The sequence below is a fragment of the Misgurnus anguillicaudatus genome, chromosome 21 (genome assembly GCF_027580225.2).
Source record: "Misgurnus anguillicaudatus chromosome 21, ASM2758022v2, whole genome shotgun sequence".
Taxonomy (NCBI): domain Eukaryota; kingdom Metazoa; phylum Chordata; class Actinopteri; order Cypriniformes; family Cobitidae; genus Misgurnus; species Misgurnus anguillicaudatus.
Window position 1 is genome coordinate 33,843,864 of NC_073357.2, and position 27,121 is coordinate 33,870,984.

The 27,121-nt window shown below is 37.3% G+C and overlaps 1 protein-coding gene across 1 annotated transcript in view; it reads right to left on the reverse strand.

The window, feature by feature from the left end:
- The window catches only part of cd81a (CD81 molecule a), a 29,612-nt gene continuing 2,491 nt past the window's right edge, over positions 1–27,121 (reverse strand). Inside the window, exons 2-8 of the mRNA XM_073858977.1 lie at positions 23,373–23,487; positions 2,927–3,024; positions 2,642–2,716; positions 2,337–2,447; positions 2,108–2,187; positions 1,896–1,980; positions 1–1,778 (exon numbers count right to left, since the gene is read on the reverse strand). Coding sequence (XP_073715078.1) covers positions 1,716–1,778; positions 1,896–1,980; positions 2,108–2,187; positions 2,337–2,447; positions 2,642–2,716; positions 2,927–3,024; positions 23,373–23,487 — 627 coding nt within the window. The 3' untranslated portion in view covers positions 1–1,715. The remainder of the gene's footprint in view (positions 1,779–1,895; positions 1,981–2,107; positions 2,188–2,336; positions 2,448–2,641; positions 2,717–2,926; positions 3,025–23,372; positions 23,488–27,121) is intronic.

Genomic DNA, 27,121 nt, shown 5'->3' on the forward strand with positions numbered 1-27,121 from the left:
TATTTGTAAAATACATTTAATTTTCTAAATATTTGGGCAACAAAACCAGACCAAAATCTATAACTGTTGAGTCAGGGCAGAGATTTAAGTGGCAGCTGTCACTTTCTGTTTCAGTAACACAATGAAACTCAACAGTATATTTGATACTGCTCAAATACCCTTAAGTGTTTACAGTTCACTTCATAAACAGCTCTCGTAATTACTTCAAGATGCTTAATGGTTTCGATATCATGCTTAACCTGTTATAACCTCCAAAACCTTACATGCTTCTACTGAAATCTCTGCTGAGGTCCTCTTTTTTTTGTCAAAGTACCAGAAAAAGATATCACAATTAAAAGCATACATTGTCTTTACATGGTCATTAGTATACTGTGTAGCTGTACATATTACAAGACATTTATATCAGCATAGGCAATATGTGTTAACAAGACAGAGTTGCATAATGCATGTAGTAAATCTGGAATTAATGCATCAGTGTTTGTGTGAGAGGAGGTTTATATAAGTACGCTCTACTGTAGATAATAAGTGCATGATAAGTACATACACGAGGGGGTGTGGTCACTAGCTGTCAAGTGAATGGTGTTTGAGTGCCACCTGGTGATGGTGACAGGGAATTACAGCAGTGAATTCTGCTATAAAGGTGGCCAATAATTATCTGATTCAATCTTTATGATCACATGACAGACAGACAGATATGCGCACACTCTCACGCAAACCCCTTACATTGGTTTAAGTAGTCATAACACATTACAGTTACGACACAATTCCATTAGGAATCAATCCAGATTGAGAAGTGATTAAGGGATAAGGTGTCTAATTTATAAGGCTAGATGGCATACAAAAGTCCTGTATACATTTGAATCACATTAGACAGTAAAGAGGGGGAAAGACAGAAGAACTACGGCGGGATTCTACATGTGTCCAACTCTTTTTGTGACATACAGGCATGCAATTCATTACAGTACACTATATTAGCATTGGATAGCATAGAGAGACAGAGTTCACGTCATCCAGTCCCTGATGTACGCATCAGTAGTTCTGTATGTGAAACTCGGCAGAGTAACAATCTGCTTCCTCGTTCGCAAACTGTGTAAGAAGCAAACTTACGGGTTGTCAACTTTAATAACAGGAAAAATCCTTAATCCTTGAACTATTACTTTCATTGAGCATTGTATTGTGACTTTCTCCTGACCTAGCTAACACTGTATATTTAGTGGTTTCTCAGAAAGAAACGTGTACATACAAACAGCAGTATCAGAGAAGAAATCAGACAGGAGTGTTGGATACAAGATTCATGCTTAAGAGCCATACAGGGCTGCAAATATATACAGTTTATACATATACATAGGAAAAAGTGATAGTAACCAATAGCAATAGCAGAAACTTAACAGTTACAACAACAAAACTACAAGCAAATAAATGTAGCTATCCTTCATTGGATAAAGCAGTGTGTATGTGTTATAACTATCTGATAAATCTACTGCTATAGCTAGGGATTGCAACTAGTCATTGCCAACTACAGCGTATTCAATAGCAGACTAGTTATGGGTGGATCCACTGCATCATTATAACAAAATGAATTAGTATTTTCTATGAGAGTTGAGTGATTTGATTAGGAAATGACGGTAGAAATAAAACAAGATAGGAGATGGTAGATATAAAACAAAATTATTTTTTTGGCTGTTTTTGAACTTCATATCTTGCCCCTTAATGTTTTAGTATACAGGGCTGTTCCTGATACCACAGCAGAGCACCATGCTGAAGATCATCTCAAAGATCTAAAGGAAAAAGGGCATGATAAAGGTAAGATCTGGGGTATTATACAGAGTTATTCCAAAATTATATGACAACGAACATTACATTTCACTCACTCACTCACTCACTCACTCACTCACCATGATAACAGCAACAGCAAGGGCAGCAAAGCCAATCAGATGGATCTTATCAGAGAAAAGCGCATTAATCTTGCTTTCACAGCTCGAAAAATGAATGAAGAGTATTTTAAAGCCTGCATAATATCGTGAAATAATATAAACATACTTATGGACAATCACTCTTCAAAATTCTACATCATATAATGTACAGGAGACCTTCAGAGTTTCTTACAGAAGTAAATTTGTCAGGACAGACGTCTTCAAAAAATTTTTCAATTGATCCAGTGAAACCCGATTTTCCACAGCATTGAAGCTGAAACCCAAAGATGACACTAATCAGAGTCATCCTCACAAAGTACCTTTCATTGTTTGTAGAATAATGTGGTATGAGAAGAGTTTTTGTGCTCTTTTTTTGTCATTGTGTCACATCATCTGTTCCTAAATTAAGTGAGGGCCACTTACAGTCTCATGAAAGACCTTCAACACAGTAGCGGCTGCCATCTTTTTATCATTTTCTGATCTCAAACTTTTGTCATACACTGAATCATAAAAATTGACCATTTCCTTGGAGATCTGAAAAAAAAACATATCATTACAATGTATCACAATTGTTTAATCATAGACTGACTTTTACACAAGAAGGGTTTTAGATGTGAAAGCTCAGTCATACGTATCTATTTACATACTTGTATACTCATACAAGTATGTAAATAGATACATATGACTGAGCTTGACACTGTGAATGTAAGTGTGCCTGAGAAACCCACCTTGTCTTTGTGCATAAAGCCCCAGATACCAGCAGCGACCTCACAGGCAAACAGAATGACCAGGCAGGCAAAAAATATAGAGACAAAAACATGTATATAGGCAGGGCAGGAGTTTCATGTACACTCCGATCTCTGATGTTACTTTGCTTACTCTATGAATAAGCACTTCATTATAAACACATGTTATGTAGATGGACTTTATAGAGGTAGTTTTAAATGTTGTTAGAAATGTATTATAATATACCAATTGTTTGCTATCATTTAATTAGAGGATGCATTACTCACTGTTCCCAAAAGACACTGGGATTCCTGTATGGCACCATAGCAACCAAGAAATCCAACAAACATCATCACGGCACCAACAGCGATCAAAATGTAGACACCTACAAGCAGAAGAGCATAATGTTTACATACGGGATTAAACATAATAATGTTTACAGTAAATTAGTGAAAGACTTGTTAAATAATTTCAACTTATTTATGTTATGTCAACTATATATACTAGTCAAAAACATAAAATACTAGGTTCAATTTTATTAAACATGAATGCAGTACTGCAGCATTTTGTTTTTGCTTGTAAAGTGCACAGGAGCTTTGTCTTCAAAGTGTAAGCCAAGCCCATGACCTTCAGGTTGTTAAATGCTATATTAAAATGACCCAACAAATCAAAACATTGTAATGTGACTTCCAGATTAGGTGTCAACCAACATAAATACTAAACAGCATCTAAAGGATGCAGTATTTAACTGTGACCAGCAGATGTCGCTGTCTGCCTACTTTCATTGCGTGCATGGTTCATTATGTGGAAGAAAAACTGCAGAACATTTGGAAGTAATACAGAGAGCCCAAATTAACTTTTTGTTTCCATTCGCTCATTCACAGAAAAAAAAACACTTTGGTTGAACAGAAAATCACCCTTCTTATGTAACACTAGGTGCACTGGTAAAAGGAAAAACAAAATAGCATGGGGTACATTTTAAATACAGTGAAAGAAAGATTGTCCTTTTCATTGTATACATTTCTCAGTAACACTGAGTATGTTACTTAGTAACTGCTGTAACCATAGCAACCCTAGCAGACCCTAGGGCATGTTTGCTTGGATGTTAACATGACAGTGAGAGAGAGAAAGAGTGAAATAGAAAGGAAACCCCAGACTGCCACACATATGATAGAAATGTTAGCGATGACTCAGCACCCAGTATATGAGTAACCTAAAATTCCTACTTTTTTTACCTTTGAGTCATAGCTTTTCACTTGTGTATGTCGGCGTGTGTTTTATCCAATTTTTAATCCGTTATTATTTGCGCTATATAAGTGTTGCTCTATTTAAACATTATTTAGCTACTTACTTCCTCTTTTTCTGGTCTTCTGAAAGTTGATTTAAGTATATTAATTTTGACAAATCTCTCACATTATTGACATGATCAGATAATTTTTTTAACAGTACCTAACAGTTAACCACTAAATGCTTATTAAATTGTATTCATAGTCACACTTCCTTAAATGGCGTCACTGAATATAAACAGCCACTTTAAAGCCAATTCTGAAAATAGTTTCTAAACACATTATACATGTTAGAAATATATTGATGAAACACGCCGAAAAGATTGTAAACTACTCAATTGCATAGTTAGGTAATAGGGGTGTAACGGTTCACATTGCTCACGGTTCAGTTTGTATAACAGTTTTATGATCAAAGTTTCCGTACGGTTCGGCACTGGGAATGTTCAGAAAAATATTCTACTGTCAAATCAACCTACCCAGTCTCCTGAGGTTGCGTATAAATAGCACGAAGTGTAAAACTCGTGCAATACATACGCCAAATTCCACTTTGGCGTGCATATGATACGCAAGTCCTTCCCATTCACTTAAACGGGGCATCTTTTTTCGTCGTTTTATTTATCGGTTTCTCAATTTTTTTATGTTTTTTAAACCATTTTCGCTTGGGTTTAGGGTTCGATTTTAGATTTGCTTAATGAGGTTATTTAATATACAGGTTTCTCAATGTTTTTGTCCATATTTAAGACATGGTCGCTTGGAATTGGGGTTAGAGTTGGGGTTAGAGTTGGGGTTTGGGTTAGGATGTCATTTTTATATAACAAAAAGTTGTTCTAACCCTAAACCCAAGCAAAAATGGTAAAAAATAGCAAAAAAATTGAGAAACTGATAAATAAAACGACAAAAAAAGATGCCCCGTTTAAGTGAATGAGAAGGACTTGCGTATCATATGCACGCCAAAGTGGAATTTGGCGTATGTATTGCACGAGTTTTACACTTCGTGCTATTTATACCAGGCTTGTGCACAATTCAGAATTTCAGAATTGGCCTCCATTCAATTCATGAATTGGAATTTGAATTGAATTGACTCCGCCCTACAGGAAGTTGAATTTGAATTGGAATTGGAATGACAGAAAGTGGAATTAAATTCATGGCAATTCAAAGAAATTCCAGAGTCACACAACAGAAAGAATCTCACATACGCACAACCGGCGCAACGTCATAGAATGTCTCTGAACAGGTTCACGCCCACTTTTGGGGGAAATCGCACTAGACGTTCCATTGGCTTCCATTCAAAATAGCGGAACAAAGCAACCTTCGTACACAGCCGGCAGGCATAAATAATTTATGAAATCACTCAGATTAAACATGTTGAGTAATTATCTGTCCACCCTGTCTGCCATTAGAGCATGAAAGATACATCAACACATTTAATTTGGTCAATATAAAAACATGTCTCTTTCATTCTCACAGCATCAAATTTGTGTAACAACGCTCCCTATTGGCCAGAGGTGTCTTACCCGGACATTAAACACGTACCTCATCAAGTCAACAGGGAAGCAAGTGAATGATTTTACTTCGTATTTGAAAGTTACTTCGTATTTATTTATTATGTCTTTATATTTAGAGTAATGAGTGCACTTTTCCGTCCAGCCATACAACTAACTGGCTTAGCGATATTTCCAGCAATCACTGGATGGCGTTGTTACACAAAATTTGACGCTGTGAGAACGAAAGGGACATGTTTTTATATTGACCAAATTAAATGTGTTAATGTACCTTTCACGCTCTATGGCAGGCAGGATGGACAGATAAATACTCAACATGTTTAATCTGAGTGATTTCATAAGTTATTTACGCCTGCTGGCTGTGTAAAAACGTTGCTTTGTTCCGCTATTTTGAATGGAAGCCAATGGAAGCGCTGCTTTTTTATCCCCCGAAAAGGGGCGATGACGAAATTTACAGTCAAGTTCCCGGATGTGCCGGTAGTCCGTATACATTCAGTGTTAGGAAAATTACTTTGGAAAATTGTTTGGCAACCATTTTAAATACTTGGTCAAATTAAAGCATTCTGGGAAATGAAGTCATGTTACATGTGTTCCATAAAATTACAATTGCAAAAAAAAATCAAACTTAATTATTTGTTATGTGATTAGAGTTTTTAACATTAATTGCTGGGGGAAAATATTTCCTGTAAATGTAATCTGTACAAACAAATATATGTATAGAATATGTAATGCAATAATATCTGACATATACTGAAAGCTTCATTTTTAACACTTCACTTACTGTATAATATGTATAAGAATTTCTTTGAATTTCTATTGAATTGCAATTCTGCTTCCTTTAATTCAAATTCGAATTGTAATTCTAGATCCTGTTTTGACATAAATTCAAATTCAATTCAAATTCAAGAATTGAATTGGAATTTAGGAGTCATTCTCAATTCAATTCTGAATTCTGCACAAGCCTGATTTATACGCATTTTCAAGAGACTGGGCTGAATCAACAGAACAGTCTTTTAGGGTGTTTTCAGACCTGTAGATCGATTGCTTTGTTCTGAAAACAGGGGTTAAATCACTACAATGTTGCAATATAATTTTGGTTCGGTTCGCATTCACAAGGCAATATTTCCAAATAGACCAGACTTTGTTAATACAAGTTACATGCGAGAAAACTCTTCTTTAATTGGTCAGAGTGCATCTGTTTATTTTCTGTGATTTCGCTCAAAGATGTCTTTCACTGTTCATTGGTCCGTTGGATCAGATTGCTTTCACAATTTTACTAAACCGCTTCAGAGTTCGTTTACAAAAGTTCAGGCAGTCTCTGGGCGGTTGTTTTGGTGCAGTTCTGAGCACGATGGCCGTGTTCACATATGCCTAAGCAAACCTGAACCAACCACGACACTGCCTTTAAGTGCAGAGATCAACTCATTTGCATGTTAAAGGACACACACAAAATGGCACATTTTTGCTCACACCTACAAAGTGGCCATTTTAACATGCATAATAAATTATCTATATTATATTTTGAGCTAGAACTTCACATATGTACTCTGGGGACACCAACGATTTATTATACATCTTAAAAAGCCTTGTGAAATGTCCCCTATAAGTAACTTCCAGTTGCCATGGATCTCAAAATGTCAGGTTTTGTGCTTTGTCAGTTCGTTCTCAGTTTGGATGCAAGTTTCATCATAGATGTATAACTGCTGCTAAAGTACATAAGATGAAGGGGTGCTGCGTTTTACATCCAAGAGTTTTAAACCACATCCTTTACAGCTGAAGGGCTTCACTATTTTGACAAATGGCAATAAAAATATTTAGCATGTCTGCTAGTATTGTTATACAGTATATGTGACTTAGCATTGTGTCGCGAGCAGACTTGTAAATTAGGCCTAATGTCATACAGTAGCATATGGGGACCTGTGCAGAATAAGGTCTGGAGATCTCTTTCGAGGGAACTTTAACGTGTTCCCCATAGTGTCATTCCCTTCTCAGGGAACAAGGATTACATACGTAACACGAGACATTCCCTTTCGAGGGAACTTCAATGGTGCACCATAGCTTGAGACACAGCACACGGCCCCATCCTCAACACAATTGCAAGCATCTATTCAGGTTGCAGGCAGCAATTTTTGAAATTTGAGAGAGTTGGCAGCTTTTCCGCGAGTGGGCGTTGTTTCAGTGCCAACAGCAGACACGCCCCAGCGTTTGAGAGCAGAGTATGCAGCCTATTTTTCCAAGATTTTAATAACTTATTTTATGTACTTGGATTTTTTCCATGATTCAAAATTGGTTGGGTGCCTAATAACACATTTTTCTGTGGTGTCACAAACTCAGAACACATTTAATATCTGCCTTTACGGGGACTTTAACCAAGTATAATGAAACTCTGAATGAATTTTTTTCTACATTATTCATTTAAATTCACTCTGTTGTGCCAGCGTCCTCTCTCTCAGCCTACCCATCTTCTAGTTTACTGGCTAAGGAATCTTAATCTCCAGAGCATAATTAGATTCTTGCCCAATGATTTCAAAACATCTAAAATTTCTGCTGTCATTTACCATCAATAAAACTCCACCGCAAGAGGATTTTAAAAAAAAAAATCAATGCACGCTGGAGTGGCGTGGGAGGGGGTCGGCCAAGTCCTGATTCCATTTTCTTAATTACAGTGAGTATTGGGCTCAAGAAACTGCCACCAGGCCATCTCTCAGTGTGACAGTCCTGAATAGAGCACCAGTGTGTGACTTGCATACTGAAAAGCTTTTACAATACACACCAACCCTTCCTATGTCACATTTGCGGTTTCAAAGACCACACCTAACCTCACTCACTAATAGTCTGTTTTTTCACACACAGCCTTGAAAAGCATAGTTCATTTTAAGTTTATACTTCATACACGTCTGCTGATGTTTTACGCATGCGCATTGCGACGAATGTCCATATCCAGTAACTAAATACAGGTACATTCACAAGCAAAATTCTTTTGTAAACTAGCACAAAAAGCTGTGCAGCTAAACAAAGCATGGTAAGTTTGAGGTTAGCATTGACTTAAAGGATGTAAGAAATTGTTATAGCCAGGTGCTTCCTGTGTGAAATTAATGTCTTATGACACAATGCACAGAAGAAACTCCTATCACTCTGTAATGGAAACTTGAGAAGAGTTATGGGCTCTGACGTCTAAGTTTCAGTCTCCGAGAAGGTGTTTGAATGAATGTGTGGGTGCAAAGACAGTTGCCATTTCAAATGCAGCTGCTATTTTTGTTCATTCAGAGAGCAGACATCTGGCTCTGAGCCAAGGAAAGAGACAGAAGGAGAGAGAAAAAAGAATGAAAGAAAGAAATTGAGTTTAAGAGAGACAGAGGGCTGGGTGTGTCACGTATCAAAAAGAAACAAGTAAAAATAGGAAAAATGGAAAGAGAAAATATGATAGAGAGGAATGGGAAAAGCAAATGTGTATACCAAATGAATATGAGAAGAATAAGGCAAAGATAATGAAATAAAGCAACTGAACAGTGGAGCAGTGGAGAGTTGAACATTGTATGGGGAAAGACTGCAGACTTTAAGTATAAACAGATGATGCCAGAATGAAACCACAGTGGAAGTACTGGTGAGAGGAAAAACAGCACGGAGCAAAAGAGTGAGAGAAAGTGAAAGAATGAGAGAGAGAGAGAGAGAGAGAGAGAGAGAGAGAGCAGAGCTCTTGTGGATGAAGGGTGGAAGGAATTATGAGCAGAATTTTCCTTTAACATTTTTTTTTTACTTTCGAGTGTTCTGTAACTTCTGTCCTTTAAACACATAGTGTGAGCATGCAAATATAGCTTTACTTAATCATCTCTAAGTGTACTACTTTACAAAACATAACACCCTTCACAAAACATTGTACCTTATTATTATAATTTTTTTAAGTTTGTTTGTGTAGCCTCTTATGGAAGGGCTGAAATTCCACAAGGGGGCGTATTTGTTCCTCAGACGTTGCACAATAAACGTGACATCCGAATATATTCATTATAAATCGTGAATGAAAAGTGAGATTCTAACAAATGTCCGTTAGTGAACTAGTTGTATACACTATTTATATTGTAATTCGGTCAGAAACGTCAAGATTGTGAGATGAACAAATCGTTTTGGATAAAAAGGCTTGGATATTCCATTTCCTTGGACTTTTGGGGATTTATGAACAATTTGTTTTGGACAATTTCACCGAAGTGGATAAAGGGAAGATTTTGAAGGTAAGTAAATATCCTAAATCGGCGCCGCCCGGTTCAGGTAACTAACAACTAGATTACAGTTTTATGACTACTAAAAATCACATTATGCTTTGTGTGTGCGCTTAATGGAATCCCTAAAGTCTAAGCATTACAACGATGTGCCGCATGACCGTATATTTTGAAGATTTAATGCTTCAAAGTTACAATGATGTAATGCTGACTCACGTGCAAGGGAGGGGGTGTACCGTGTACGGCACAGTGTTCCTTATCAGGTTAAGGATCAAACATAAAAAGTGTTTCTTATCAACTGAGATATACTTCAACAAAATCATAGCTGTCTGTTTAGTGTTCAACTTTAGTAAGTGGAAATTAGGTATATAACGATACTTCACAATACGATACAAAAAAAATGGCATGGGGATATTTATCCGATATGCCATTCTTTTATTTTATCCGTTGACCGGTCAACACGTGGCCTACTCTGCGCCAGCGTCACCTGTGCTTCACCGCAGTCACACAGCCATCGCTTGAATCACCTGCAGCTTGAACTAAAGTTCAACAACATGACTTCGGTAGAAACAGAAAGTGATACGATGCCCCGTCATCTTTTAAGTCCAACGTCTGGCAGCATTATGTTTTCATGTCACTCGATGGGAATCTTAATAAATCACACGCACAAAAACATGTCCGGACGCGCGCTTCTGCCCGTTCAGCCGTGCGCAGCCGCATACAAAAGTCCAGGTGTTGCCATGCAATTAAGATATCTTACGAAAACATAACAAAACTCTGGGTGGATCATCTTTAGACTATTGATCATCCCTGTTATCAATCATTCTGATGATATGTGTCAGGACTCTGCCTTGAAGTCTTATGTTATATTTGTATTGTGTCATGGTGGCAGAGTTCTGGCAGTCCCAGGCCTTGTGTGGAGGTTCATGGCTTGTTTTTGTGTGGCATGTGCCTCCGGTGTCTTGTCTTGTGACCCCGCCCCCTTGTTCTCCTGCTTATTAGTAATCATTGGTTTTCTCCCATCACCTGTTCCCGCTCGTTATCTTGTTTGGTTTCTTCTATTTAATGTCAGTGTATCTTTAGTTCTGTGCACGTTCATTGTGTTGTGTTCCACGTGTTTGTGTCTAGTTATCCAAGTCAGAGTCAAAGTTTAGTGTTATCTGTCAGTGTTTCATGTTTTGTACCCCCTCGTGGGTTTTTGTGTTTGTCAAAATAAAGTGTTTTCCCCGACATCGTTTGCGTTTGGGTTCATCTGTCCTGCAATTTCTCACAATATGTTGACGAAAGGCCGTCATACGTACTCGTCCCTAGGTTCGCTTTCTGCACATGCGCACTTTGAGGTGTATATGTGTGGTGGGCTACGGCTTCAGCCATTCATTGAAGCTCGCGTTCTCACCGTGTTTTTTCAAAATGTTTGAGGTTCGCAAGAGAAAAAGTGTCTACGAATTGCATGACAAGAAGAGAAAGGCATTTGAAGAAAGAAACAAGACCAGAGGGTTTTTGGGAGACTATTTCACATGCTGGCGTGCGCTAAAAGCACAGGTTGGGCTTGCCACACAAAGTTTCTACTCGACAGATAAAGTTTAGCATGCTAACTGGAGAAATCCTTTTATAATCACTGCTAGAAAAAGTTGATGTAAGCTATGATTAGCGATGCTAGCCCTGGCACAAGTCATGAACCGCGCAGACACAGTAAACATGCCGACAGCAACTTCTAAACAGAGCGAAGAGAAGAGGCTTCTGCATGCTCACTCTCGTGCACGCGTTTAATAGGCGTTCCCTCTCTGGAGCGGGTAGAGTGTTGGCCATGTTCATTTTTTAAAAAAAAGTTTCAAAAATTCGGGAAAATCTTCCGCTATACCTTTAAGTAAGTTTCTAAATAATATTGATAATCTTATTTTGACTCGATCACTTTTGGCTCCAAAACATCAAAAATGTTTTGTGCAAAGCAGGGAAAGGGAAGCAGAAAGAAGAGATGATGAGTTTAAGGGAGTTTAATCCTCGCCCAGTCAGGTCTTAAATATTAGAAGAAAAATCTCAAGTAAACCTCTATAGAATTGCATTGTTGCTGAAAAAATTTATGTGTTATACCGTTCTGTATTTTCAGATATGAAATTAATATTTAGTTCACTAGCTGTAGGACACAGTTGGCAGTAACTATGACTGACATTATGTAAGTATAGCAGTCATAAAATGACTGGTTTCTTAAAATAGTGTTATTGTAAAAATATTCTTGTAAAAAATAAGTTATTAATCATTGTTATCATTGTATAATGCAAATGTGCAAGAAAATATAAAGAGTTTGGTTCCAAAACGCGATAAACGGCATTTTTGAAAAAAAAAAATGAGTTACTGCCAAAATCAGTATTATATCAGGTCAGTATTTAAAAGTAAATAATTAATTTTACGCAAAATCCAATATCCGCCATGTTATTCTGTCATCTTTTCTCCCTTTTTTCCCAAAATGCGATAAACGCCACTCCTCCTTTTTTACAGAATGCAATAAATCCATTCCAGAAATTACAGCCCACCATTCACGCAGCGCTGAGTACACGGAGTCCTAGTTTTCCTCATCTACTTTGTACTTCGTGATCAACAAACAAAACAAAATAATACTTTAATGGCATTGATAAACCTGTGGTTGTTTTCTGTGACGGGAAAGATTGTCATCAACATCTAATAATTTACGCGAAGCACTCGGGAGACTGGTGCTTATCTTCCGACAGCATCAAGTTTCTCATGCTAAAACATTGACCCCAGAGGATCTTATGAATAACTTTACATTATTTTACTCAAAGTCAACGAAAATCGAGCAGGACCAAAACATTTTACAGCTGATCGCTGTGAAAAAAGGCTAAGCAACGGCGTCAAGTATAACCGCTCCAATGACAGTGATCTTAATATGCAAAGTAAGTGTTTTGATTAATGCCATTAATGTTTATTTTTTATCAGTGTATATCACTGTCCAACTAAATGAAAATATCATGGCAAAGATGAATGCACATTTATACATTGATTGAATAGATTTATAGCATTTTGAAAAAAAATACTTTGTTTTTATAATAAATCTTTGAAAATCAAGTTATGGATTTGAATTTTTATGTTTTTATAACCTAAAGATGCTATGGGAAAGTTTGTAATAGAAAATAGTGGTTTTCATCTTGTCACTTTCTTGGTATAGAAAACACGTTTTTACCGAAATTTGTCAAAATGGATTTATTGCGTTTTGGAACCAATCTCTTCATATGTTCTCTGCTGTCACTATTTCCAAACCTTTTTTGCCTTCAAACATGTTAATAATGCTCATGTTAAGTATAATGAACATGATACTTACATTTTTTTTAAATACATGTAAGAATAGTGGGTTAAGCAAAGGACATTGTATAGAAGTGTTAGGCTTTCAAAAAAGTCTGAAAAATAGGGGTCCTGTGCCCCAGTAGAGCTTTATGTCTTACAACTAATGTCTAATATTATGAAAATTAATTTGAAATTTAAATACCAGTTTAATTGTTTCAATTTGCATGAAAAAGTGATGTGTATCATATCTTAAACCCAGCACCGAGATACAGATCGAACCGTGAGCTTAGTGTATCGTTACACCCCTAGTGAAAATACATGTGCGATTCTTTAAGGATAATTACTTCCTTTTCCTGTTTTCCTCAATAATCCTGCCTTTGTTTTTTTTCTGATGATGTTGTCAGATCCCTTCCTCTGTTTCAATCATTTCCACTCACGCAGTCCAATGACTAAGAATGAAACATTGGTGTGCCCACTCTCACACACCCATAGATTCATTTTCACTATTCACACTATCAACCCTCAATAGATAAAGTGGGTAAAGTTCATAAAGGAAACTGGCATGCTTTAAATGGCAAGTGTTTATGGGATTAATGAAAGATTAAGTCATTTGCTTAAGGATGTAAATTGTGCACAAAATGGGTAGCAAGCTATAATTTTCTTCATTGATACATTTAATTTAATTTAATTACAACAAATTATGTTGTATATATTTATGCCACAGGCCATCTATCTATGGTGTACAGTGCCTCCCTATGACTCTGCAAAATAGATGGACAAAAATGCTAGATTCTTATGGAATCTTGAGCAAATAAACCAGAATATGAATCTTCTTTCACTAACTGTTCTTCAGCCAACACAGACACTGTCTCAGTTTAATGGAATCTCATCTGTTACTGGAATCTAAGCAGCTACTATGATGAGACAGCAAGGAACAGGCTAGGTTTACACTTTACATTAACAGACATAAAAGCTTAAAGGGGACATATCATGAAAATCTGACTTTTCCATGTTTAAGTGCTATAATTTGGTCACCAGTGCTTCTATTAACCTAGAAAAAAAACAGTAATTTAGTTTTGGTAAATTCTCTGCAAGCATTGGAAAAAAGGTAATTCAAATATTGTTCCCCTTGTGATGTCAAAAGGGGATCTTATTATAATAAAACCGCCCCTTAACCTGCACTATCCATTCACCGCACTGCTATTTAGTGCAGAAAGAGAGAGAGAGATAGAAAATAATAGAAAGCACAACTTAGATTCAATTTCAACAAACCACCATCATGGCGACTAGTGTTTGCATTTCATCATCTTATTTGCATTTTAGAGGACACACAAAAACATACACATTTTTGCTCACACCTACAATATGGCAACTTTAACATGTTATAATAAATTATCTATATGTTTTTTTAGCTAAAAAACACCAACAAACAAAACTAACTGGATTCTAACAGGATCTCAACAAACTGAAACCATTAATTTGCCATGATAAGCAAATTTGAAGTTGACACTGGGTAAAACACAAAAGGTCATCTTGCAGTTCTTAAAGGTCACTTCCTTAAAAGGAAATGTAATAGGCATAATCAGCATCTTAGTAAATCAGGAATGTACACAGTTTAACATGACAAAGGTAAACTACAGAAGTGTTTTAGCAAATGCAGCATTATTATGGAAAAGCAACAAGTAGACTTGTTAGAGCCGGTATTAATTAGTCACAGTGTCTTATAGCAAATAATACATAACTACTTGTACATTAATGTACAAGACAAGGTTTAAGGTTAGTCCTTGACTATGACACATGTTTGAGCTGTCTCAACTGAAAATTACTTGCACTGCCAGTTCTTAAAATATGCCAATGCCATTGATTTGCCTCGACTACTAACATCTTTTTAAGGCATAGTTAGTAAGGCCTAGTCCTGACTCCTGGCTTTAGCTAAGCCTTGTCTGTGAAACCAGGCCTATAAGTTTTAATTACTGCAACAATGCCTGCATGGAGCCACTTTAATAGAATGTAAAATGTCCACACATTTGGACAAAATCATTTACAAAGGATGAATACTTGCACGAAGGCACTATATACTTTTAATTTGACATAACTGCAGCATTGCACACAGTAGCAGCTATGTACTATTACCTAAGGTGCATCTAAGTGAGGTCTTATAACTGTTGCCTGATTGACATTCTTCACTAACTCATCACACAGCACCGTTTCTACCTGGCAGGAAACCAGCAAAACTCTTTTGACCAATTCATTTGTACACTTCAATATGCTTTCAGTATCGAAATGCATAAATCCCCATCAGTCCTGTGGTACAAATAAAACCCAAAGACCATGAGGAACAGTGAGCTTCAATGTTGATGGTGCGTGCTGATGGATTTTTAAAGTGATTGTGATCATAGGAACAGGAAGCCATTTGTGCTAATTGAATATAAATGTATTCTCAGTATTGACTGAAAAACCATTTTGGCCAAGCATCTAATGAGACCTGTTGACATCAGCATGCTACCATACGTATGATACAAAAATGGTGAACTTTAAAAAAATCGGAGGATTAAGTTGACTGTCATATCATGTACGATAATGCTCATATTTTCATTTGGTAATTTACTTTTTGTTAGTTTTATGTTAATTGATACAGCACTACTTTTAGAATGATATTCCCAATGGGAGATCTCCATGGGATCTTTGTATTAAATTAACAATTTGTTTCCACTTTGTCATGTGTCTGATTTGGTCTGAAAATTGACTGCCACTTTTGGCAACATTTCCACAATCCGCTTGTGATTGACTGGGTGGGGTTGGCTACTTAAAGAGTAACCAATAAAACATTCTTTCACTTTGCTTCTTTAGTGAAAGGAAAACAGATGAATAATAAGAGTTCTGTAATGGTAATCACATATCGTGAGCCTCAAACACAATTGTTTACTCCTCCTTATGTAAACCTCATGTATGCAAAAGACCACTGGAAAACAGGCCAACCTCAACATAACACCAACTGTGAAGTTACAGTCAAGATACGCCACCAACATTAAATTTACTCATTAAAGTAATTACAGTATTGTTATAATGCTAAAAACAAAGTTGTGACTGGCGAGTAAGCACTTTATGCTAATTAATGCTATATGCTAGCGTTTAGACTGAAGTTCTACTATTGCCGTTAGTTACGTTTTGCCGGTCCATACTGAAAAAAACAAACTTACCACTCAGAAACGTCTATAAACTATTCTAAAAAAAAAAAGTATTATTCCTCAAATTCTGTATCTTTGTCTGATACAGGCTAAAACATAGTGTCTGTTTACACGCACAATGACCAACTGAAAGGAGCTGCTCTGTGAAACAGCCAATCAGAACAGAGCTCGACATTATTATTCATGACCCATTCAAATAAGGCAATAATAGACCATTTCATTCTGAAGGCAAATCCTAGGGTTGTAAATAGACATGTAAAACCATCTCTGGATAAAGGGCTGAACAGAAGACATTGATGTTCTTGTATTTTTAATGGCATGCAGGTGTCAAGACCACTTAGCACCACCTAATGTCTATGTGAATTTATAACTCTCATCTTCTGTTTCTCATCATTTTATCTACTGACAGAAGACTTTTTACCATGTTTACCTCCCTGTAGCATTAATAAGACGGGTTTTGACGTCATGTATTTTGATAAAACCATGAAATTTGTACTATTTCTATGTAAAAAAACATATAGCCACGGTGTTAATCTATATAGCCATACATGTCAAGGTACTTTTAAGAATATCACTGTTAGCTAAAACAATTGCTAAATTTTTATAGAATCTTCTTGTACATACTTCTGCTTTATCGCCAGTACTGCTTGAAAAAGCCTGATGGAACTAAAGTCAAATTTTTTTATCTAAAATGTAATTCTCTGTTAAAGTACAGCAGTCACTCATCTAATTTTGTTTCCATGGATACATCACTGCCCTGCCATAATGGAATTACTGAGTCACCCAGGGTCAGTTCCATTCCCATATAACACTGAGCAGCAGGCGTCTGCGAGGAAGGGTTTACCACACACCACCATGAGGCTTACACAATGCTGAGCAATTTCTTTAGCAAAGACAATATTTTAATGGTTGAGTTAAAAAAATAATTTTAAAATAAATGTACTCTGTCTTTAGATGTATTTAATCAAGCACAAACATCAATCTAGCACATAACATCATTTCACAAGTTCACATTTGAATTTATTCCTTTAGTAATCGAATAACACATTTGGCACACAGCTCAAGACTTAACTTAAATTAAATGCATATGAAAAAGGGTGTTGGTGAAATGCCAAAATTGACACTAGAGTGATGTAAATAGCTGTTAATACTCTATGTGTATAATAATATAAAAATGTGTATTTTTATACATTTATAAAAATAAAACACTAAACAAATACAACGTGGACTTTGAAAATAGCCAGTGTCTAAATATAAGCATGCTTTATGCCACCACAGCACCCCAAATACAGCTGTCTTTTGTTTTCTCTCATTGCAAATCTCATGCCTGAGAAGGGACAAATACACAAACTAATTTTAAACACGGTCAAATAGTGAAGTCTTTTGCTATACATGCAGTGTACTTATCGCCTGCAGTAAGATTGTTGTCTTCATGAATACTGCTAACTTACCTTTTTGCTACAGTTTACTTTTTACGAAACAGGCAGTAGATCTGGGAGTTCATTTAAAATCCACCAGCAACACAAAAAGCTCCAACTACAGCATAATTAATGACTGTAGCCCAAAACATTACTAATATTCCTTGTAATAAAAACTTTTGCAATAGTTTACATGTCACTGAATATGTAAATATGCTGTTCTTGTTGCAATGCATTGCAGTGGGTAACCAGCAGATTCAAGTGTGTGTGCACATGAAGTTCAAATAGATTTGATTGGCTGTCAATGGTTTATTATTCATCAGGTGGGAAAACACATCGCTCAGAAAGTGATTCCAACGATATCGTTCATTGTATCTTTTTTGTTATAGTTGTGGTGTTAACTACTGGTCCCCTTACAGTCACTCTCATCAACCATGAAATAATGGAAAAGTCATTCTTCATATATGTTATGGCCCAATCATCATTCATTATCATTCATATTAAATGGCTTCAGTTTAATAAATGAAGGATTAAGGACGCATCTGTTAGAGTCTGTTGGGTCAGTGTGAAACCCCTGTTGGCAGTTGTTGGATGAAAGTAAATGTTGGTATCTGTTGGAGTTGGTAGTTCTCGGACCAGTGTGAACTGGCCTTAAAATGTGCTCATTTCTGAATCTTATACTATATTGTAGCTCTGACACTAAGCGATGACAGACTATGAAAGCATATTTGTTTACTCTATTCAAAGCTAAAGCTGCACCTGGACCCATCTACTTTTTCTCTCTGATGGACCTAGGCTTTAGTTGTGATCTCTCACATTATGCGCCATAAAGAGCAAGGCAGGGCGTGTAGAGATTCTGGCTGCAGGCCATCTCCTCACATTAAGATGTTGAGAGCTGCAATGTTTCATCTGCAGCTCCTTAAATGGCATCTTTGCACTTTGCAGACAGACAATAGATCAAACCGCGCTCCTTCGGTCTAAATCCGATCCTGTCAGAACAACTACGATTCCAAACACAGATTCCCATTTATCACTTGCATTATGTCATTCCCTTAAACAACTTTAATTATTCTGCCAAATGCATATTATATTGTGGAACATTAATTAGTTTGCTGATGCTTGACTCTTAACTATACTAAGGAACTATCCTATATCTTTACTAAGGAACTATAAGCAACTCTGTTCTTTGAAGTATTCAGACTATTGAGTTCCAGTGTGGTAGTATGGCACAAACAACTATTTCACCACTCCCACAGTGCTTGAGCCATAAAAGATCTAGTCAACCCATCAGCTGTTCCCAGACATCATACATGCCACCTGCTGGGTTATTACAGTAGAGTCTGTGTACCAATGACCTGCTGGACCTTCATGGTCAAAAGGCCATGTGCTGGTTTAACTACTATCTGAACACAATGGCCCTATTTAAACCTGGTTTAAGATGTGTTTTGAGTTGATCTGATCACAAGTGGTCAGGAGAGATTTACTGCCATTCGGTGACCACTTGCGTTTGCATTTGGTGACTTCATACATACTGTGCCAGTCCACATTATTTCGCCCAAATATGGTTTTATTTCAATCTAATCTAATTTATATATAGACAGTTTCAGCAGTAACAACATGAGCAAATTTGTGAAACAAACATAACATCCGGTAAACTCCGCAAAAAAAAAAAAGCTAAATACACAACAAGTATATTACCTTAGTTCAAATCATAGATAAAGTGTATCAAAAACTACACTGAGCTATGTTATTGTGTAAAATGTTTAACATTAAAATTGGTGTTTCAACAAGATAACAACTCCAAACACACAAGCAAGAGGGAAAATCTTGGTTTCAAACATAGACCGTAAAAAAATATGGACGTAGTGTCCGTGACGTCACTTATTGGTTTGTGAAGATTGCTTTTGAAGCTTAAAGTAGGCGTTGCCTGCCATCGCCATCTTGGCCGGGCGTCCCCGCGATTTACTCGCAGAAAACCGAAAATGGGTAAAGAGGCGGGACATGGGTGAAGCTGAGGTGAAACCACGCCCGCCTAGCGCAAGTCTAGTGACAGCAGTGGCTGTTCAACCGACACTCAAGCGCCCACTCCCTTAATTATGCAGAAGTTTAAGGCTTAATATAATCTAAACGGATGAGTTACAAAAAAATTCACCCCCCTCACAGTTGTCATGAAGGGCAAAATTAGCTATATAGGCCAAAAACACTTTTTGTACCAAGCTGTAAACATATTATTTTCTACTGTAAAGTTGGCCACTTTTAACATGGGAGTCTATGGGAATTGACTCCCTTTTGGAGCCAGCCTCAAGCGGCCAGTCGATGAATTGCAGTTTAAGTCACTTCCGTGTTGGCTTCATTAGAGAGATCGGAAGGTTGCCCCTCGGTTTCAAACAAAAAGGATTGAGGTTATGGAGTGGCCAGCTCAATCCCCTGATCTCAACCCCATTGAAAACTTGTGAGATAATATTAAAAATTCAGTTTCTGAAGCAAAAATAAAAAATTGATGATTTCCCAGACAGAGATTAGCTTAATCCAGGACTAGGCCTTAGTTTAATTTGGAAATATAATAAGTTTTAACAAACATGCCTTTTTAAAAACATTACTTGTGTGCATTTTGAGGCAAAACAAAGGGCAGTGATGTGTTTTAAGATATGTCAGGGCAAGTTGTTTTCAGTTTGGACAGCTTTTACATTTATTTTAGTCTAGGACTAGTATAATCCCTGTCCAGGAAACTTCCCCCAATAGTTGAAAGTGAAGTTAAATCTTGGGGCAGTTTCCCAGACAGAGCTCATCCTAGTCCCTGACTAAAATGCAAGTTTAAACTACTTTAATTGAAAAACACCTTGTCCTGGCTAATCTTAACATATATCGGTGACATTGTTTTGTCTTAAGAGGCACAGCTGGTGTGTTTTTCTTAAGTTATGTTTGTAAAAACTTCTTAAATGACTTAATATAAATAAGGCCTAGTCCTGAATTAGCCTAAACTCTGTCCGGGAAACCCCCCTAAGAAATTTCTTCAGTTTATAAATGTCTACAAAGAAAAATGTCGACACTGCTATATATATATTTTTAACAGTTTAATATTCATTTTTAACAAGACAGACTTGTACATTTGGTTAATGCTTTGATTTGGTATTGAATGTTTAATGTTTTCAATACATTTAAAATAAGGAAATAAAATCTATAACATTTCTGCACTTTTTGTAAAATTACTGCTATTCTGTTTTTATAGACGCTTCCAAAACAGTTTCAGTCGTTCATCCACTCGAAACAGGGTGAATAGCACTTTCACATTCGCTTTGCAGCCCTCTTATCCGCCAAAACCGCACTAAAGAAGTTTACAACGGTCGGGTCGCGGTCCTGTAGTTCAAGTGAAAACTACAAAAACTTGCTTTACGGGAGACCTAATCCAATCAGAGCCAGCTGCCTCAGTATTTATGACAGTGGGTAATGGACAATTGCGCTTCTAACCTGTAGGGGCAGCAAAGAGCAAAAACTCTTTGGTGTTGCTTTAAATGTTCATGAAATACATAACTCACTGGGAATTTCACATTTTCCAAACCCTAAGCGAAGTCACACTTAACCCCCTCTCTTCAGCAAACAGGGCTGCCTCCATTTGAGAACAAATCATAATATTTTGCATAACAGAAGCACTCAGTTTTTAATACACTGAAAACAAAAACAATGTGTATATGTGTTTGTGTATTTCAGATAAAGGGTTCAAAGATAACAGACATGTCTCTGTAATTGTAGCTCAAAGTCTGCCTTCTTTCTGTTTCTATTAGTTTCATGCTCATTTATAAACATGTCTGAAATACCCAGTTTCACTTCTGGACAAGTATGAGCCACATGTTTTCCATACTGGATGAATCATGCTTAAAATCTCTGCTAAAATACTTTAAAGGCCAATAAATAGTAGAGGAGGCAAGGGGAGTGAGAGCAGTATTTTTACCAAAGGTTACAGAAAATGTGACAGAGAATCAAGTGGTTACGCAACACCGCATACAGTATGAACATTTTCACAGCCTGAGAAAACAGACACGTTATTATTTTTGTGAATGTAATAGTGATCCTGATTAAAACTTCCATACAAATATGTATGTAGACAGAATTCATGTTTATCAGTGAACTATTCATTTAACTAGAAAGCTGTTTGCCCATTTGTTACCCTCTCTTCCTTAAAAGGCAAAAGGCTTTCCTAACTAAAAAAAATCTAACAGTCACCAACGGAACTACTGCACCTGTGTCCCTGAAACTAACCTCTGACCACACAAATGCCCATGGGAGACAACAGGTCTGTTATTGTACAATGCTGACGATCTGTATTTGGAACTTTTGGTTTACTCATTCATCACTCGAAAGAAACATACAGTAACAACCATGTTGTTATAGAAACAATCATTTGATAACTAACAAAATTGTATGCCAATGCAAAACTAAAAATAGTACTAGTAAAAAAGACCAACACTAAAGAGAGGAGTATTACAAGGGTAAATTATTTAGCTCTTACGTATTTAAAATTAAGATTACATTACTGTTATTCTGCATAAAATGTTTGAGGGTATTTAATTTAAATTATTCACATTTGTTGTTCACAAAAAAAAAATGTTGTATACACAATAGTAAATGGATTATAAACAGTGGCGGCCGGTGACTCCTTTTTCGAGGGTGCATGATGCGAAGTTCATTACAACATGTATGTAGCCCATCAGGTGTGGTTCGTAATTTCAAAATGTGTGTCGAGTTAACCTATGTGCATCACGTGTGTTGTCAAAATAAGTGCCTGCTGCAGACGCGCCCAAAGAGCCTATGATAAAAGAGACGCTCGCGTTTGCCAGATACTCGCTTAATCTCATGCGTAATCAGAGTTTACTGTTAAGGGAGTGGCTTGCGTGTCTTTTGTGAACATGAGCGTCTATTTTATCATAAACAGTTTTGACACATGTGCAGCAGGCACTTATTTTGACAAAACACGTGATGCACATGGTTCACATGATGCAACAAACACATATTTTGAAAACACAAAGCAACACACATGACACATATTTTGAATTTGCGCCCCTAAGAAGAGCAGTCACAAGCCGCCACTGATTATAAACTAAACAAAAATGGATCTTTATGTAATTTCAAACAGAACAAAGCAAAATATCAAAAAGATCTGCATCTCTATGCTTTATAAGCGTATAAAGTCACTGAGTACAGGGTTTCCCGCAGAAAATTTGTTAGTTAAGGTGGTTTGTGGCCGGGGGCGTGGTAATCAAAGGGGAGTCATGATAAAGATTACATTTTTTTATTTAAAAATAAATAAATGAATAGTGTCCGCGCTATTCTCCAAGATGTTTTATCAACTGGCTACTAGTTATCCTCCAGACAGTGATGGACCACGTCTTTCTCTCATTTGGCCGTGTGGCGCGTGTGCATGCTCGCAGTGTGAAGTGCGTTCGCGCTATTTTCCGAGATGCGCTTGACGGCCTTTTGTGCAGCAAAAGGGGAAGACCTAGTTAAGGAGGTAGGGTTTCCCAGCTGAGGCGGGCCGCCCGAACTGCAAAGTGCTGCGGGAAACCCTGGAGTATGATGGTAGTTAATGTGTGGCATTTGTGTTTAATATTTCAGTTTTGGGTAGCACACAGCTGACCATTGACCATTGGTTACTCAAAACAAATATTATGGAAGTATTGTGATAAACGATGAAGAAGATATGCTGTGTAAAGTATCTAAAATGTTAGATTTGTGTCATGCCCCTTTGTTTGACTATTAGACCATGATCTTAGACATGGATGAAAGAGAGAGAGAGAGAGAGAGAGAGAGAGAGAGATGAGGTATTCTCTTACTTATGTAGAAAGTGGTGGGTGCTTGTGTGTCCTCAAGCTTTAGACCCAGAAGAGTGCTTGTCTTAGTGTCATGACGCAGCCAGAGCGAAACTCCCAGAATGACACAACCAGCCAGCCAGAAAAAGAGGTAGAGAAATCAGGAGAGCACAAAACATTTTGGTCCTTTTATTGTTAAACCTTAAGAGAAGCTAGTAACTTGCAGACTTTTAGATAGATTTTCTTTATCTAATCGATATGCATTACATACATTTTATTTTCCTCTACATTCTTAATGTGGTGTGTGAGTACATTTTTGTGAGCATTCCTGTCTCATAGTTCCGTAGTCTACTTATTTTCCTTTTAACAAAAAGAAAGGGGTCAGGGGGAGGGAAGAATTGGATCTTGTTACAGACCCCATCTAGAGCCCCACAGTGCAGAGGGTTAAGAATATCAAAACATCACTGTACTCCACAGCGGCACACATCTAGCATGGTTCAGCCCTGTTTTCTCTTCATATGGCTCACACTGATGAGCATTCAGTTGAGTAAGGCCAATAAACACATGGCATATTCACGAATGAGGGTGTTCGTAAGACTCTTGTGGCTAGAGGGAGGGTGGGGACAGAAAAAAGAGAAAAGGAAAATGGGTGTAGGCAGTTGAGAAGACTTTTAAAGCAATGCTACAATATGCGGCATTGTACGGGTGAGGGGATAAAAAGTGGGAAAGTTTTGGGCGTGGGGGTTGGGCGAGTGCGTGACAAGCAGAAAGGGGTTCATTTGGCTTTGTTTACATGGCTTTTTTACAGCTAAATCACTGTCAAGTCAGACAAGAGCTGGGTCCTGTGAGAGCAGCTGGATCTCTTCAGGAATGCGTATGCTATGTGGAGATAAAGCCAAAACCTTGTGGGTTCTGTTAGAAAAAAGGAGACTGAACTACACAACATAGGCGAGAGTAACGGGAAATGTGAGGCAGAGCAACATAATCAGGAGTGCTGGGATGGGCAGACCGCTCTTCTCTTGTTGGGAAAACAATAGTTTCCAACTTCTTTCCTTTACTCTCTTTCTACTTTTTTCCCCTTTTCATTGTAGATTCTACAACTCCACAAACCGCCACCACATATACACATCACTTCTACATCTGCAAACAGCTGCATCGCTAATGTTATTCACACCAGGTCAAACCGAAAGACACATGTGTCATTGCAGTTCACAACACAACCCCCTACACACCATACATAAGTAAAACATTGGTCACTTCCTCTTCTCTCTAAAATGTTTACTGGTCTTTACTGCCTCTACCCTTCTCATACTGATTAGGATCACAACATAAATATATATTTAGATTTCTTCCACACCAATCAAACACAAAGTGTGAAAACCATCTCTACAAAGAAGTTTTCTCCACATCTCTTTCTGTCTTTCTCAGTCTCTCCAAAGGCCAGATAGGCTCATTCCAGAGCTCAGACAGCCTGCTGCTTAGCAACTGAGTAAATATAAGGCCGGCCAAAGGGAGAGGTTCTCAAATGATGTAGCATGGAGAAGCTATGTCACTTTAAACAACTTGTCCTCGGCAGAGTGCAGTTTTACATTACATTCTCTCACTTGCCTTCAGGAATATCCGGGTAAAAGGAGATTCCCCTTGAAAACAGTTTACAGTTGAAGCGTGAGTCAACTCTAAAATTAACATTGCCTGGAACAAATTTTACCTTTTGGCCTCCCTCTCCCCCAGGACCAATGAGTAGGTTATGACATTAAAGAAATTAGTGGACTGCTTTCTCATCACATGGCCAGGGACAGTGTTCCTGGTTGTTCCCCCTGACAACTGCCCTAATGTCTGGGGGAGGTTATAACCTGGATAATACTGCTGGTGGGTTCTTTGATCTTTCACTGTTTTTAAAGGGGACATTTCACAATACTTTTTTAAGATGTAAAATAAATCTTTGGTGTCCCAAGAGTATGTATGTGAAGTTCTAGCTCAATATACCCCATAGATAATTTGTTATAACATGCTAAAATTGCCACTTTGTTAGCCTGGCTGACACCAGACCAGTCTCATAGAGAATGAGACGTGGTCTGGGAACCACATGTTCATTTTCTCGTATTTGAGGCGTGGTTTACGAATGCCCAGAGCTGTTTATTGGGCGCTACGAATGTCTATCAAATGCGTCTGTAAGTAGCTCATAGCCATTCGGTGTGTCGCATAGACGTCATCATCGTCTTACTGCCCCCTCCCTGTTCTGTGATTGGTTCCCTATGCCATTTATTGGGTGCTACAAATGTCTATCAAATGCATCTGTACGTAGCTCATAGCCAATCGGTGTGTCGCATAGACGTCGTCATCCTCTTGCTGCCCCCTTCTGTGATGGGTTCCCTATTTCAGGGGCAAAATAGGTCCATAGTTTCCATGCTAGACTTGCAGCGTGAATAAATTTGCACGCAAGGCAGCATGGGGAAACCCAGGCTACCACTTTATAAGTGTGAGCAAAAATGTGCCCTTTTGGGGTGTTTTCTTTAAAATGTAAATGAGCTGATCTCTGAAATAAATGGCAGTTCCGGGGTTGCATAGTGCAGATTAAGGGGCGGTATTATCCCCCTCTGACATCACAAGGGTAGACAAATTTCAATGAGCTATTTTTTCACATGCTTGCAGAGAATAGTTTACTAAAATTACATTACTGTGTTGCTCTTTTTCACCTTTTCTAGGTTGATTAAAGCATTGGGAACCCAATTATAGCACTTAAACATGAAAAAAGTCAGATTTTTATGACATGTCCCCTTTAATAGTTAAAAACTGACATTTCCATTTGTGTAATCTGGATGAAAACGCAAAAAAGTGCAGGTTTTTAAAAATGACATTATCATCTCATCCCAAAAAAATGCCATTTTGTGAAAAGTCATTGCGTGTTCAGACATCGGCAACTAATAGCCTACATGCATAATATAGCATTTTAGTCGTTGTCGTGGATCCGTGTGAACGGAATCAAAAAACACAAAGGGAAACTCCATTTTTTGAGTACATCAGTGTTGTGTAAATGTACCCTTAGTTTTAAAAGTTTCCAAGCTTTAAAAGAATCGATATTGGAGAAAACAGGAAGCACCATTTATATTTACACAACATTATGACTAGTATGAAGGAGTTGAAAATCACAAAATGTTTGGCAACTAAAGGCTACATTTTTAATTGATATGCAACACAAAGCAGTGTCATTAAGATGATACAATTTAACAAAATAAATAAACTATATAAACTAAATTTTATGGCAAAATTATGTTTAAATTAATTTTATTGTGCAGAATGCAACACGTATTGGACAAGACCTAGACACAGGAAATATTTGTTGCAACATTTGCAAAATGTAACAGCGACAAGACAACTAGGACATGACAAACTCAAGTTAAATACTTTTTACCACTTACTATATGACTGAAATGAACTAGGTTTGCTATTTCAAACTACTGATTAAAACCATGGCCAATGAACTCTGTACCAGCTGCAGTTTGTGCTTTCTGTCTTTTAGGGAACATCTGAAAAAATCTTTATGTCCTTCCGGTCTCAGTATGATAAATATTTGTGACCTGGCTGAATTATTTTGTAAAAACAAGTGGTTTGGCTTATTTCAGTAAAAGAGTACTTCAATATTTTGAAAATTACCTTCCCGAAGGATAGCGTTCCTAACAAGGTCATGATGAGGTTTATGAACACATACACAAATGTCATTCTGACACAAGAAATCATTCTGTATTTAATAATAACTCAAGTCTTAAAATAAG